Here is a 13,776-nt window from a genome sequence, read left to right as displayed (position 1 = left end):
TGGCATGAAATACTGTGGCCTACCATTACTATAATCCAAATCCATGCCACRATCATGTAACCCAGTGGTTTCCAAACTTTAACCGCGACCCACAAAAAGGAATGGTAGAAAACGTGCGACCCCCGCGCACGCAAATGCACATGTACACAATCTATGCACAAATGTAGCCTGTCATTACAGCCATAAACGGTGATGCATTTTCAAAATGCATTTTCCACCTGCATTTGGAGCTGAAAGTCATTAGCAGCCAATATCAACTAGGTATACACTACCGTTCAAAAGTCACTTAGAAATGTTTTTATTTGATTTTTATGAACAGCACATTTTTGTCCATTATAATAACATCAAATTGATCATAAATACAGTGTAGCCATTGTTAATGTTGTAAATGACTATTGTCGGCTTACAGAAGCCCATTATCAGCAACCATCACTCCTGTGTTCCAATGGCATGTTGTGTTAGCTAATCCAAGTTTATCATTTTTAAAAGGTTAATTGATCATTAGAAAACCCTTCTGCAATTATGTATGAAAACTGTTGTGCTGAAAGAAGCAGCAATATAACTGGCCTTCTTTAGACTAGTTGAGTATCTGGAGTGTCAGKATTTGTGGGTTCGATTACAGGCTCAAAATGGCCAGAAACAAATAACTTTCTGAAACTCGTCAGTCCATTCTTGATCTGAGAACTGCCAAGAAACTGAAGATATCGTACAACGCTGTGTACTACTCCCTTCACAGAACAGCGCAAACTGGCCCTAACCATAATAGAAAGAGTGGGAGGCCCCGGTGCACAACTGAGCAAGAGGACAATACATTAAGAGTGTCTAGTTTGAAAAACAGATTAGCCAGTTAGCTTGGGTGCTTGACTGCAGTTGTGAGGTCAGAAAGCTTGTATAAACCCTACTCCTCGGCCAGAGCGTCCAGTGCGCTCTGAACGCTCCAATTTACGAACAGACAATCTCACAACACCCAGAGCGCACTCTGGCAATCCAGATCGAATTTCCAAATACACCCTTGGACTAAGAAAACACACTTTATGACACTGTCAAGAAGCATTATGACAATCATAATCATATAAGCCAAATAGGCCTATCACATACAGTTGAAGTCGGAAGTTTACATACACCTTAGCCAAATACATTTAAACTCTGTTTTTCACAATTTGTTTTTCTCCACTTTTTCCTCCAAACATAATGATGGTCATTGTGGCCAAACAGTTTTATTTTTGTTTCATCAGACCAGAGAACATTTCTCCAAAAAGTACAATCTTTGTCCCCATGTGCAGTTGCAAACCGTAGTCTGGCTTTTTTATGGCTGTTTTGGAGCAGTGGCTTCTTCCTTGCTGAGCGGCCTTTCAGGTTATGTCGATATAGGACTCGTTTTTCTGTGGATATAGATACTTTTGTACCCATTTCCTCCAGCATCTTCACAAGGTCTTTTGCTGTTGTTCTGGGATTGATTTGCACTTTTCGCGCCGAAGTACGTTCATCTCTAGGTGAACGCGTCTCCTTCCTGAGCGGTATGACGGCTGCGTGGTCCCATGGTGTTTATACTTGCGTACTATTGTTTGTACAGATGAACGTGGTACCTTCAGGCGTTTGGAAATTGCTCCCAAGGATGAACCAGACTTGTGGTCTACAATGACATCATTTTCTGGAATTTTCCAAGCTGTTTAAAGGCAGTCAACTTAGTGTATGTAAACTTCTGACCCACTGGAATTGTGATACAGTGAATTATAAGTGAAATAATCTGTCTGTAAACAGTTGTTGGAAAAATTACTTGTGTCATGCAAAGTAGATGTCCTAACCGACTTGCCAAAACTATAGTTTGTTAACAAGAAATTTGTGGAGTGGTTGCAAAACAAGTTTTAATGACTGCAACCTAAGTGTATGTAAACTTCCAACTTCAACTGTACGTGCCCTTATATCAGTCATCAGTCAAAAAGAGGGCGTCTTGTCCTGCTCCTGAAATCTGCTCCTGCATTTGTCCCAGTCATCAGCAACAGAGCATTGGGGTAGGAGGTGCATGTGATATCAATGTGTGCGCAAGTACAATGATAAATTGAATATGGTCAATTACAGAAAACGTTAAACATTCTGTTGAAAACTGGGTTGTCACTTATGTAGGTGTCATAACTGGCCATCAAATAACTATGTCACAACAGGTCTAAATATATGTGTCATGACAGTGTCATGTCAGCTGTTATGACCGTGTCATAATATGTTATGATGCTGGGTGTCAAGTAAAGTGTTACCCATTATTGTAACCAAATGACGGGAATTAACGGTACATTTACTACTGGTGACACATGGAATTGGAAATTTTTAATTCATAAAAAAAAGAATACAATCAAAATGCAAACAACTCACACAATGAAAGCGCKAGAACTGGTGGGAGACATCTGAGGCATTCTGGAGAGATGAGCGCATGTATTATGGAGAGACACGCCTATACCTCCGCCACACAACCCTCCCGTTCTTCTTGTCTCAACATTTTAAATGACACTCAAGACGCAGGTAGCCTAACGATTAGAGCGTTGGGTCAGTAACCGGAAAGTTTAATTCAAATACCGAAGCCGACAAGGTAAAAAAATCTTAACCACAATTGCTCCAGGTTCGCCATTGATAATGGCAAACCATGACAGTGAAACCACTCTCCGAGGGTGTCTCAGGGGGAGTTGGGATACGCAAAAAACACAATTCCAATTCACACGTGTACAATACATGTATGAAATAGGACAAATAAGCAGCCACCTAATAATTTATTTATTATATCTTCACACGTTTCACTGAGAGCCACAACTCAATAATCAGCTAGGCCTATTGCCACTTGCACAGCCCAAATTGCAGGCTTCCCAAATAAGCATAGGCCTACAGTGGTTGCTGCACTAAAAGTTTTGAGATTATGCTGAGGGATTTAGAGGTAATTTGTGGTTTAGTATGGTACCCTGCGTCACTACTTCATTGCTCCAGACGAGCGCAAGGGGGAGTTGAGAGCACTGATTATGCTTTTGGGTCCCAAGATGCTACTGTGTCTCTGTTGTACTGTAGCATACTCCCGACCAGACACGTTGTACAGTGCCTTCGTTGCGCAACGGTCTAAGACACGGCTTTGCAGTGCAAGCTGTGTTGCTACAGATGCTGGTTCAATACCCTTGCAAGCCTCGACCGGGAAATTCACGAAATGACTGTAGATTTTTGGTTTCGCTCCCTCTAAAAACAGAAATAAATCATTCTAAATAACAAACTGGATATATTTATAAATTAGTAACAATGTCTCACCCCATGTTCAATGGTCTTTTTCCCCCTCGCTCATTTTATGTTATTTGAAAACGAAATCTCAAATAGTTTTTTCTTTAACAAAGCGATGATTATTATTAATTTAGAATTATATACAAGGCTCTTGGATATTCACAAATATATTAATAACCCTGTTCTTAGCAGGACAATATATATATGTCATATTGGTCATAGCTCCCGAGTGGCATCCAATGGGATTGCCTTGCAGTTCTCCAGCTGTATCCACTGAAATAGTGGTGGGCGTGCGAGGTTCAAGGCACGGGATGGGCCTCAGAGCCGCGCACAGAAGACGGACCTAGCCCATGGGGAAGGGAGGAGGAAGTGGACGCGTTGAAGAGGGCGAGGATCGAGATGAAGTCACAATCCATGGCAGGCACACCTGTGAGCTCTGGAACGCCACCTCCGACAGGCAGAGTCAACATACCTGGCGGTTTCATCAGGTCGTCGCTTCAACCTGACATTTGCATTCCTCTGCTGACAACAGAACTTGACCAACTGCTCACCAGGCACAGCAAGGGCCGTCCGGACCGTTATGCTGTTCTGCTGTAGCCTAACAAACAGCATCTTCATGCTTTCGTTAARAAAATTATGATAAAAACACTTTCAAAATGCCGATGTTTATTTAGATATGGATCCATAACGAATTACTACGGGAATAAATATCACTGAATTAAAGAAATATTGGAACAAAGTTGCCTAATGAAGGTAAACAAAATGATGCTCACTGGAAAATACTCTTTCAAACGCACYCGGTCACGTTGTACAGCGGCATTATGGCTATTAGCAGGTAGCTGGACAATAGACTTGCCTAGAAGGAGGGTAGGGGGAGAATTCTATCGTCAAATGTATTTCTAAGTTAGATTGGCTGTATCACAACTGGCCTTAATTGTTTGCAATTTTAGTTTAATCCACCAGAAAAGACTAAACAAATACAACAAAAAGTATTATTATGCATCACATCCGACCGTGATTGTGCGCTGCCCTATGGGACACCCAGTTGGCCCAGCGTTTCTCTCCCTCTAAAAACAGAAATAAATGTTTTGGCCTTCACAAGTATTATTTTGGCCATTATTGAGATTTAAAAAAAACAACTAAAGTGAGCGATTGTAAACGAAATAACCTCCAAAATATTGTTCTATATTATCAAGTTGATGGCACAGTCATATAGCCCGGCACCTACATAAAGCTGAGTGACTCACTCATTCATGGCTTTGGATCAAAATAAATAAGTACCAACATTCTTTCTTTCTTTAAAAAAGAAATGTTTTGGTTATCCTGACCTGGACACCATGTACAGTATTAGAATAGCCCATTATGGACTATTAGCAGGACAATATACCTTTACCAACACCTCTCTGTATTTTGATAATTTGTGGARGGGGCTTCCCGAGTGGAGCAGCAGCATCACAGTGCAAAATGCGTTGCTACAGATGCAAGTTCGATACCTGTGCCGGCCGCCACCGGGAGACCCATGAGGCGGCGTTTGGTTTTAAATTTAGAATCCTCTATGTAATTATTGGTGGAGAGTCACGTCATATTTTTCCATATACTGTAGGCCTACCGTAGGTGACATGAGTCTCACTAGTGTTGAGTAATGTGCTGTTAAAAGTGGTGTAGGTCTTGGGTATTGGTTGGGTATTGGTACTGCAATTATACAATTAGGGTGTAGAAATGTTATGCTCTTAGTGTAACTAGGCAAGTCAGTTAAGAACAAATTCTTACTTACAAGGACAGCCTACTCCTTCCTCCCCGTCAGGGAATTGAACCCCGGTCTCCCACGTGCCCGCACGACACGGGATTCTTTAGCTAAATAGCCCAGTACTGTAACGTTGCACAGCCCCATATTTTCGTTCCATCCTAACGGAAATCCAGAGGATTTTTCGTTTTTCTTGGAATAGAAACGCCATAATATCAAGCAAATTAGGCAACATTTCTTAAAATCAGTCCCATACACTATGTTCTTACAAAAAAAAGGTTGTAAAATCTCTAGTACAGCCAATATTGAAGGCTATCAAATGCTTCTCAAAGATGCACTCTGGTAGTCAAACTAGCATTAATGGTAACAGTGGTTGACACTTAAATAACGTGCCATAGAATTCTGCCGCACCATGCAAGCTGTGCTGTAGTACACTGCAACTTTTAAAGGACAAATCACTGTATGCACTTGTGATTTWAAAAAAATTAGCTCATGATCCTCTGTGGCTCTATGAGCTCTCTGATGGGGAGTATTTTGAATGATTTTATTTCAGGAGAAAATATATACATTTTGGCAAATTTCTATTTGCTTTAACTTCTCTTGGGTAGGGGGCAGCATTCGGAATTTTGGATGAAAAGCATGCCCAAATTAAACTGTGAGCTACTCATCCCCAGAAGATAAGATATGCATATTATTAGTAGATTTGGATAGAAAACACTCTGAAGTTTCTAAAACTGTTTGAATCATGTCTGTGAGTATAACAGAACTTATTTAGCAGGCGAAACCCCGAGGACAAACCATTCAGATCTTCTTTTTTTTTTGAGGTCACTCTATTTTCAATGAGTTTTCATTGGGAAACCAGATTTCTAAAAGGGACCTTCTTGCAGTTCCTACCATTTCCACTGGATGTCAACAGTCTTTAGAAAATGGTTGAGATAATTCCTTTGTGTAATGAAGAAGTACGGCCATCTTGAAGGAGGGTCACTCGAAGTGTCCTGTTTGTTAGAAGCGCGTGACCAGAAAGCTAGCTACAGTTGGTTTTAATCCTGTATTGAACACAGATCATCCTGTCTTCAATTTTATCGATTATTTACGTAAAAAAATACCTAAAGTTGTATTACAAAAGTAGTTTGCCATTTTTGGGCAAAGTTTACAGGTAACCTTTGAGATATTTTGTAGTCACGTTTCACAATTTGGAACTGGTGTTTTTCTGGATCAAACGCACCAAATAAATGGACATTTTGGATATATAAAATCGACAGAATTAATCGAACAAAAGGACCATTTGTGATGTTTATGGGACATATTGGAGTGCCAACAACAGAAGCTCGTCAAAGGCATGAATTATATTTTTATTTCTGCTTTTTGTGTCGCGCCTGCAGGGTTGAAATATGCTCCTCTCTCTTTGTTTACAATGGTGCTTTCCTCAGATAATAGCATTGTTTGCTTTCGCAAAAAAGCCTATTTGAATTCTGACATGTTAGCTGGATTCACAACCAGTGTAACTTTAATTTGGTATCTTTCATGTGTGACTTAATGAAAGTTTGATTTTTATAGAAATTAATTTGAATTTGGCGCTCTGCATTTTCTCTGGCTTTTTGACTAGTGAGACAGTAGCATCCCGCCTAAACTCAGATTTTTGGATATAAATATGAACTTTACTGAACAAAACATACATGTATTGTGTAACATGAAGTCCTATGAGTGTCATTGATGAAGATCATCAAAGGTTAGTGATTCATTTTATCTCTATTTCTGCTTTTTGTTACTCCTCTCTTTTTTCTGTGACTTGGCTCTAACCTAACATAATCGTTTGGTGTGCTTTTGTCGTAAAACCTTTTTGAAATCGGACACTTTGGCTGGATTTACAACAAGTGTATCTTTAAAATGGTGTAAAATACTTGTATGTTTGAGGAATTTTAATTATGGGATTTCTGTTGTTATGAATTTGGCGCCCTGCAGTTTCACTGGCTGTTGACGAGGTGGGCCGCTACCGCCGCACATACCCGCCTATTGGACGTGACCTATTTTCAAAAAGTAGGTTACTTCCGCATGATTGCAGGAATTATTCTGGACAATCAAAAAGTACACTGTGCACCCGCCAACTTTCCTTCAATTCGCATGGCTGAAAATATCTGACCGGAGAAAGCATCTGAGTGACCGAAACGGCGACCCTCTGTCTTACCAAATGATGCCCATGTATCTGATACTGTCTGGCCAAGAAAAGTATGGCATGCCATAATCTTTTTTACAAGACAGCATCAGATACATGGGCTACACATACTGAGACGCTGTTCCGCTCGATCGGATGCTTTATCTGCGTCTTTCTGTCGGAGCGTGTCTCAGTCAAATAAATTATCAATATTTAAAGATGTACTATACAGAAAACTGCTCTGCCATTTCCTGGTTGCTAAAATTCGAAACAGCCTAATTTCAGTTTGTGTGACAAAACAAGCAAGTATAATGTAGAGAATCATTGTACCATCTAAACCGCTGTGAAAAATACAAAAAAATATTGTATATTCAGCTATTTGAAGCTGTACAAAACCAAAAGTAAGACGCAAAAACTTAAGTAGCATAGAAATACTGTACATAGAACCTACCACTTTTTAGACGTGCTTTCAATGAGAACGAAAGATCTATTACTCACATTTTGTCGGGTCAAATCAAATTTTATTTGCCACATCCACCGAATACAACAGGTGTAGACCTTACTGTGAAATGATTACTTACAAGCCTTACAAGCCTTACTTACAAGCCTAAACCAACAATGCAGTTAAGAAAATATTGACTAAATAAACTAAAAAAAGTAACAATACAACTACAATAACGAGGCTATATACAGAGAATACCGAGTCAATGTGCGGGGGTACAGGTTAGTCGAGGTAATATGTACATGTAGGTAGGGGTAATGTGACGATGCATAGATAATAAACAGTGAGTAGCAGCAGTGGAGAAAAAAAAGCAAATAGCCCGGGTAGCCATTTGATTAATTGTTCAGTAGTCTTATGGCTTTGGACCTGGACTTGGAGCTCCGGTACCAATTGCCCTACTGGAGTCATTGACAATTTTTTGAGTCTTCCTCTGACACCGCCTAGTCTAGAGATTCCGGATGGCAGGAAGCTTGGCCCCTGTAATGTATTGGGCCGTACTACCGTCTATAAGTCGGATGCCAAGCAGTTGCCAAACCAGGCTGTGATGCAACCGGTCAGGATGCTGTAGAACTTTGAAGATCTGAGGGCCCATGCCAAATCTTTTCAGTCTCCTGAGGGGGAATAGGTGTTGTCGTGCCCTCTTCACGACTGTCTTGGTGCATTTGGACCATGATAGTTTGTTGGTGATGTGGACACCAAGAAACTTGAAGCTCTCGACCCGCTCCACTACAGCCGTGTCAATGTGAATGGGGGCATGTTTGGCCCTCCTTTTCCTGTAGTCCACGATTAGCTCCTTTATCTTGCTCACGTTGAGGGAGAGGTTGGTCTCTGACCTCCATATAGGCTGTCTCATCGTTGTTGGTGATCAGGCRTACCACCGTTGTGTCGTCAGCAAACTTAATGGTATTGGAGTCATGCTTGGCTATGCAGTCGTGGGTGAACAGGGAGTACAGGAGGGGACTAAGCACGCACCCTTGAGGGGCCCCGCGTTGAGGATCAATGTGTTGCCTACCCTTACCACCTGGGGGCTGCCTTATAACACACCTTCCAGAATAAGAAAAAAATCAACCGAGGCTCAGTTTAATTTACCTGGTGGGTGCCAGCGCTGCTGTTGGTGCCTGTGCTGGTGTCAGGAATCCTTAGATGTAGGCTCTGGAGGAAATACGTTGTCTGCATCTATTGCACAATGAAAATCAAATAATTACAGTAGCAACGTAGGCCTAGTGTACATGTTCAAAGTCCCCAAACTATCACTATTTCTTCAGTTGTAATGCTATTCTGCCTGCAATAACACTGAACAAACGCACCGTTGCTGATGTTACGTCATGTTGCTATGAAAACTAAAGCTGCTTTGTTACCATAAGGAGTAGAGGTTAATACATATCTCTTACCTGAAAGTACACAATCCAGTATGGGATAAGAGCAAAAAACACTGGGAGAATTTTCAGCAGTGCTTTCACCTCCTCCACTTTCTCCTCAGGGAATCTCCCTCCATAAGTCACCTTAGCTCCATCCAGCATGGTTGGCTTAGCCCTTAACAAGAGAAGAATAACACAATTAAACAACTTTAAAAAGATGTACAAAGCGTCTACTGCACGTTTTGATAGGGGCTGTACAATTCTGTAAATATTCCTTAAACATAAACTCAGCTACTATTAAACTAAACTCTGAGATAAGAGACTTAAATCAGGCCTTTTTTGTTTATGTCTCTCCTTTAAATAATGGCACTTCTGGCGAAAGGACGCATTTTCTACTAAAGCCTATAATCCCCATCTCTTGAGAAAAAGCCTTAATAAGGAATTCTTGAAACACTGTAGGATTGGCCAATTTAAAACATTGAATGTCAAGTTCTTGAACTGATTGTGCTACTTAGGTTCAAAGTCAAGCAACAGCACTTCAGAATAACTTCCTCCACAATGAATGAATGATAATGAATGCCAGAGAAGACCACAAAAAAAAGTACAGGCTGGGGATCAAAGAAGGGTTTAACATAAAGAGCTACGAGCAACACCTAGTGGTGTGGTACTATCTTGGATTAGAGAAGAGTCACAACATAGCCTTCTTTTTTACTTACAAAGTGGATTAGAACATGTTTGCTACAAAATCAAGATTATTGTGTTTCCATTGAGATCAGATAGAGCACAGCCTCTTTCACACCTTTTATCTAGCCTACATATAGATACTGATACTACTAAAGACACATTTCCATTGGAACGTTGAAGTAAACCCAGGTTGGGCTAACTATTTCGTTTCCACTGCCTCCAGAAATTACAAATGATGTCGTGTTGCTAGGTAACCAATATGTGACTGCAGCTAGCTTAGCTAATGTTACTAGCTAGCAAGATGTTGAAGAATTGAATTCACCCTCACCACGCAGTAAATAACATTACTTATACTCCTGCCAGTGCCAGCCAGACTCAGAGGCATGTATGTAGCTTGCTAACATTAGCTAGCTAGGTAAACGGTTAGCGCCGTTGCTAGCATAACAGGGTAGCTAGCATTCAAGAGCTGACTTTTCTCATAAAAGTTTGTGTAGTGAAAAAATTGATGAAGGATCCAGCTATGGTGGTAATTTGCATCATGTGTGACTACTGCAGTAGTGCTTGTCCATGTGCTAGCTAACAGCAACAAGCCCAGACAAACTAGCTAACTAAAAATGTTGACAGCATCCAGCAGTGATCAGCTTGGTGGCTGTATAGTAAAAGGCGTCACCAGCCAGAATTCTAATCGAGCTGGCACCAGTTGTGAAACTGGGCTGCGRTGGCCCGGATTTCCCTCGACCCAGCTTGAATTTGAGATTTCCATTTGAGCCATCTTGAATTTGGTCCTAATTGTATGTGCCAATGGAAACGGGGCTTTAGTAACAGCAGTGATCTGCCTGGCCCCTCTTACCGTAGCAGGTTGGGCTCTTTGGGCTGTGCGTTGCAGCAGGCATAAACCAGGATCTTGAACAGGTCAGTGAAGGCACTACCGTCAGCAGGCTTGTTGATGAAGACTGTGCGCCCCAGCAGGAACACCAGGAAGGAGACACCCAGGCACACAGCTGGAATTATGTACCCCAATTGGAAGTTGATGTTCTGCTGGATGTAGGCCACACCACCCAGCGACAAGATGGCCCCCAGGTTGATGCACCAGTAGAACCAGTTGAAGAACCTGCGAGTGGCCTCTGGGCCGCAATCTTTTACCTGCGAGGCAAAAGGGATTGTCATGGCAAATAATATCATCATCATTCTGCTCTCCATGAGCATCTTTAGGAAACAAAACAGAACTGTAGTATCATATCAAACTCAGGACATAGGCCTAACATTGCTATCTAATAAGATAAACACCCTAATTATACTAAACATTTTATTGTATATCCCATCATTCAATGGGGGTGAATGAGTGCATAACATCCATGTGATAAACAGTGCTAACATCTTCCTTTTATTCCGTGCTTGACAACAACAAAAAAATGGGAAGGGGAGGTAACTTTGTGAAAAGCAACAAAAATATCTAGTAACTTATGAATAGGCTAATCTAATCATGTTTTACAGGTGAACAAGATTTCTATGAATCCTGCTCAGTGGCATTTACTTTTTTTCCTCAATATTACTTTGTGAATCCCATAGAAACATTGAGCAATCAAAATGAAACAAATCTAAACCAATCACCCATCAAACATGTGGTAAATGACAATGGGATCTATGCTAATCAGTCACCAACTCTGAAAACAGTATGGGCCAGCCTGGGTTAGCTAGATCAGAGATTTCCCACTGAAATGGGCTTTCCTCTTTCATTAAGGGACTTACAGGTAGACCTAATCCGGAATTTTGATGAGAAACTTAACGAGACAGATGTGAGTTTCACTTCCTAAGTTGATGTACAATTACTCATCTAGCAGTCTCCTCAGCCTTAGATGACTGGTGTGTTGACCAGACCTGATGGATGGCATTACCCAAATGTAAACTTCATGATGAAAATTACAAAAGGGTAAACCAGCAGGGGCCTGGCTGATTGAGTTCTCGTGGTAAATGTAGAGATGACAGGCGTACTAGATCAACATTTAGCCTATTCCACAACTACCATTTCAGTCCATATACAAGGTTGGCCAAAGTAAGATCATGTTCAGAACCTTTCAGACTTTATAAATTAGACTGTTATATATTCTCTTAAACTCACATCATTAGATGGGATAACATTAGCAACACTGCATTAGCAACAGTGTAAAGTACAATACATTGAGCCATCATTGAGTTTTAATTTGACCTTAGAAGCCCTTCTGAAGAGGTCTTAATTGAGAGAGAATGCTTTGCTTATTCATAAGCTTTACTGTACCTGGTCGGCCCCAAATGGAGTGATGTTGGACTTTACTGTTCCTACACCTAGGGCGATGAGAACAAGGCCRGTGTAGATCACTGGCCCACAGTAAGGTGCCCGTGTGGGGCAGGTCACATTGCTTGGAGTACCGTTTGAGCTCAAACACTCTGCAGGTTGCACTGGAAATGCAATTTCTTCACCACATAGGGCATTCCTGGAGTAGTCATATGTGATAAATGGGAAAAACAGCATGCCAAMGAAGTATAGAATCAAACTGCCAGCAATGGTCCAGAACTTGCCCAGATATGCATCAGCCAGCCAGCCACCAAATGGTGAGATCAGGTATGTAACCCCCATGAACATCAGGGGGGCCTGGCTGGCCTCAGTCCCCTCCCAATAAAATGGGCTACTGTTAAGGAAAAGAACCAGGTTGGAAGTGATGCCATAGAATGCAACTCGTTCCAATGATTCTGCAAGCAGAATGGTTGCACACGCCAGTCTTCTGCCCTGGAACACTGACACAGGCCTGTACACAGAGCTGCTGTCCAAAAGAGGGGTGTTCTCACTGGCATCCCTGCTGGCCATCGTCAGCTGACTTGTTGATTTGAGATGTTTACTGGATACCGTCAACCCTAAACAAAATGAACACGAGATTATGATACGAAGTGTTATGACAATAATTGCAACAGTTAAGATTTTGGAGAAATTACAACAGGGTGGCCCAGCTCAGTTTGAGAGACACTTGCTAAATTTGGTGTGCTTCCTGACACCAGCATACTAGCTTTAGCATGATTATGATTTGCATAATAACATTGAGAAGTAGTATACTGTACCTTCAATTAATGACACACTTTCCAACGTCTGGCATTTAGCCTCCTATCTTATCAGTTTGTGCTCGACATGCCACAAAATCAATTGTTCAGAAGAGCGAATATCTACTCGGGTAACTAGTAATGAAACTGACATTCACACACTGCCTGTCAAAGCACTGGCGCGTGACTGTAAATTCGTTCAGCAACATCTAAATTGTGCTTTTTCCCGAATACCGTAAACAGATGGATTGACGTCACATAACACCACGGCCAGTTTAAGCGAATGAGGCAGTTAACACCTACATTTTACAAATCTGCGTTTTGTGCAGCTGCTGTGCTATTTAGTCCGCCCACTTAATGTATTTTAGTGAAGCTCCATTGACCGGAATGGAAACAGGCTTATACGCTATTGGTCGAAAAGGAAGATATTCAATACTATTTTCTTTAACACTTCCTGGAGGGCTTGAAGATACGTAAGAAGGCGGGGTAGGGAGTATGAATAGTCATGAGTCTCGACATTTTCCTACATTTTCCTACTATGTTATTGACTTGTTTATTGTTTACTCCATGTGTAACTCTGTGTTGTTGTCTGTTCACACTGCTATGCTTTATCTTGGCCAGGTCGCAGTTGCAAATGAGAACTTGTTCTCAACTAGCCTACCTGGTTAAATAAAGGTGAAATAAATAAATAAATAAAAATAGGGTGATTGGGTGATTGGTTGAGCCTACTTGAGTGCATGACGCCACACTGACCAATTGTGAAACACAGCTTCAGCTTGATCACCAAATTAATTGGGAAATAAAAGCCTCACCAGCTACCTACCAATCTATTTTAGCTCAACTGTCCGATCATTAAAAGAACGAGCACACTAATTGTTATTTTTATGTGTTGCTTTATGTAAGAAAGTTAACCCAAATGTATCAAAGAATAGGTAATGCGTCCACGATTAGTTAGTGTGTACTGCCTGGCCAGTAAACTCGCTAACTACATTTAAGTACTTAGCTATCCTCCTAAATG

At 41.1% G+C, this 13,776-nt stretch overlaps 1 protein-coding gene across 1 annotated transcript in view; it reads right to left on the bottom strand.

Moving 5' to 3' along the window:
- Positions 1-13,098, bottom strand: part of LOC111975196 (solute carrier family 15 member 4-like) — a 42,506-nt gene extending 29,408 nt beyond the window's left edge. Inside the window, exons 1-5 of the mRNA XM_024003422.2 lie at positions 12,780-13,098; positions 11,965-12,578; positions 10,540-10,832; positions 9,039-9,180; positions 8,737-8,823 (exon numbers count right to left, since the gene is read on the bottom strand). Coding sequence (XP_023859190.1) covers positions 8,737-8,823; positions 9,039-9,180; positions 10,540-10,832; positions 11,965-12,531 — 1,089 coding nt within the window. The 5' untranslated portion in view covers positions 12,532-12,578; positions 12,780-13,098. The remainder of the gene's footprint in view (positions 1-8,736; positions 8,824-9,038; positions 9,181-10,539; positions 10,833-11,964; positions 12,579-12,779) is intronic.
- Positions 13,099-13,776: the final 678 nt, after the last annotated feature.

This window comes from Salvelinus sp. IW2-2015, linkage group LG15 (genome assembly GCF_002910315.2).
Source record: "Salvelinus sp. IW2-2015 linkage group LG15, ASM291031v2, whole genome shotgun sequence".
Classification (NCBI taxonomy): Eukaryota; Metazoa; Chordata; class Actinopteri; order Salmoniformes; family Salmonidae; genus Salvelinus; species Salvelinus sp. IW2-2015.
This window is presented reverse-complemented; position numbering and strand designations above follow the sequence as displayed.